The sequence below is a fragment of the Lupinus angustifolius genome, chromosome LG19 (genome assembly GCF_001865875.1).
Source record: "Lupinus angustifolius cultivar Tanjil chromosome LG19, LupAngTanjil_v1.0, whole genome shotgun sequence".
NCBI lineage: Eukaryota > Viridiplantae > Streptophyta > Magnoliopsida > Fabales > Fabaceae > Lupinus > Lupinus angustifolius.
Genome location: NC_032027.1, coordinates 8905805 through 8908689, shown reverse-complemented (window position 1 = coordinate 8908689; position 2885 = coordinate 8905805). Strand labels below are relative to the sequence as shown.

Below are 2885 nucleotides of genomic sequence, written 5' to 3'. Positions count from 1 at the left end.
CACTTTTGTCATATCATATTTACGTCCTTTGTTGTATTAGTTCTTCTTTAATTTTAAGTGTTTTGTGAGTAAAGTGGTGTCCTAAGAGTTAAGTTAATTTGCATAGCTACAAAAAATAAAGTGTGAACACATAAATTCAAATATCAAAATGCACATTCTCTCCCTTGGAAAAATGAAAACATTGTTTGCTAAAAAAAATGTTGTCTATGAAGGAGGGGAGGGAAGAAATAGATTTTCACATTTTATTTTAAATTAAATTGATTTTAAATTTGAGATGAATAAACAAAATAGACAAAATAAAATTAAAAATGAATATATTAAGGAGAAAGTTAAGATATCTCATGTTACATAAATGACAATAAATCCTATCTTAGGTTGCTTGAGTAGGTGTAAATGAAACTATTAGAAGTCATTATAATAAGAATAAATCAAATGAAGGAATAGTTCTTGAAGTAGACGGATATAAAATGATAGATAAAATGATTAAAATGAATTTAAAGATCAATGTTGTCTCAATAAATGTGATATATAATGATATATTATCACATCATTCCAAGTAACTAATTCCACCAATTATATTAAAAAAGATGAATTTATCTTATAAGTGTAATATATATGTACTGATTATGAAAAGATTTATACGTCATCAATATATCATTCATCATTCAATTATTATTTTTATTTAAGAATTAATTATGATTGAAAATAAATAGTAGATAATACTATAATAATGCAAATAACTCTTACAAAAATGTCATTTTATTCATTTTTTCCCTCTATTATTCGCTTTGGTCACATTCACAAATTCCCATCTACACAACAAAAGAAGTCATCCAACATCAAATCAACATCATCTTGCGTCACCCATAGTGCTCATCTCATCATTCACAGCTAGCCTCACACTCACGCCAACAGCCCAACACACTTCACTTCACTCCACTCTCTCTCTATCCCATAGAAGAAGAAAAGAGAGATAAGATAAACAACAATCTGAGATCTTAGAACACACAAAGTACATATATAATGGGTTTTTATCTAAATCCCATTATTCCCCATATTACCCTCACTACTCTCCTCTATTTACTCCTCCTATCACCACCACTCCCCACCCTCTCCCTCAACCTCACCGCCATCCTCTCCACATTCCCCGATTTCTCCCAATTCACCACCCTCCTCTCCTCCGCCACTTCCCTCTCCTCCGACCTCTCCGACCGCACCTCCCTCTCTCTCCTCGCCGTCCCTAACTCCTTCCTCAACTCCCCTTCCTCCCCTCTCCTCACCCACCAAATCACTCCCTCCGCCATCCCCGACATCCTCCGCTACCACGTCCTCCTCCAATTCCTCTCCTGGTCCGACCTCCGCTCCCTCCCGCCCTCCGGTAAAGTCATCACCACTCTCCTCCAAACCACCGGACGCGCCCCGGACAATCTCGGATCCGTGAACCTCACGCGCGACCCGTTTTCCAACCTCATCTCGATTCATTCACCTTCTCCTTATTCCTCTTACAACGCCACCGTTTTATCACTAGTGAAAACCCTTCCGTACAATATAACCGTTTTTTCTATCAATTCTCTTCTCATCCCTTCTGGTTTCAATCTCATGGCTTCGGAAACAAGACCTAATTTAGGTCTTAACATTACGAAAGCTTTGATCGATGGTCACAATTTCAATGTTGCGGCGTCGCTTCTTTCAGCTTCTGGTGTTATTGAAGAATTCGAAAACGATGAAGGTGGTGCCGGAATCACGTTGTTTGTTCCCGTCGACGATGCATTCGCCGATCTTCCACCGTCGGCGAGTTTTCAGTCACTACCGGCGGATAAGAAAGCTGTTGTGCTCAAATTTCATGTTCTACATTCGTATTACCCTTTGGGATCGTTGGAATCTATTGTGAACCCGGTTCAACCCACGCTCGCTACTGAAACCATGGGTGCTGGGAGCTTCACGCTTAACATTTCACGGCTGAATGGTTCGGTTGCAATTAACACCGGAATTGTACAAGCCACTGTTACTCGAACCGTTTTTGATCAGAATCCGGTTGCTATTTTCGGCATTTCGAAGGTTCTGTTGCCTGTTGAGATGTTTGGGAAGAATCAAATTGCGCCTACCAAGCCTGGTGGGCTGGTTCAGGAAGCGCCCTCGCCGGATAGTGATGCATTAACGCCAGAGAATTCGCCCGGGTTCAATGACCAACCGTCACACCTTTCGTCGCCACCGGGTTTTGGCCAAGATGTTGGGTCCAATGCTGTTGCTAATGTTGTTTATGGTTTCAAATCTTTTGCTGTTTGTATAGTATTGTTAGTAGTGATATAAGATTGTTTTGTTTTTCTCTCTTAATTATTATTTTTTGTGGGGTTTTATTTCAATTTTCTCCACCTTTAATTGCATTATTAGGTTGCAAATGCAACCCTCACGTTGTTTTACAAAAAAAATATAAAAAAATGAAAAATCTTAAATGTTAGTTCTGCCATTGATCTTCATGAATAACTATTATTATAGAGATCAATGTTTATCTCTGATTTGTCCTTGTAATGTCTTTATATTTTGATGTGCAATGAATGCAATCCAACATGTATTAAGAGTTATTACATGAGGCTTTGTCTTATTCTAGTCATAATAATTTTCATTCTCACATTATGGCAATTAAGGTTTGGTTGAGTGCTTTTATAAACTTGATTTCCTTTATTTGTTATCAAAACCCATCTTCATATTTTTCTTGGTAACAAACCCATCTGCATATTAATTCCTATGATGTGTGCTCAAGTGATCATATGCTGATAGGGTATGCCTTGCTCCCTTGTGGAATAACCAATTTGTATGGCTTCTATAGTTCTATGGATGCTTTTCATTTTTCCTCAGATGCAATACCTAGGTTCCGAGGAGTACCG

The 2885-nt window shown here is 38.1% G+C and overlaps 1 protein-coding gene across 1 annotated transcript; it reads left to right on the top strand.

The window, feature by feature from the left end:
- Positions 818-2602, top strand: LOC109334819 (fasciclin-like arabinogalactan protein 4). Its single transcript, XM_019570781.1, has one exon. It carries the CDS (start codon positions 1024-1026, stop codon positions 2308-2310), a length of 1287 nt encoding a protein of 428 aa, XP_019426326.1. The 5' UTR covers positions 818-1023; the 3' UTR covers positions 2311-2602.

Coding starts and splice junctions, on each gene's coding strand:
- LOC109334819 (XM_019570781.1), top strand. CDS start 1,024: ATGGGTTTTTATCTAAATCCCATTATTCCCCATATTACCCTCACTACT.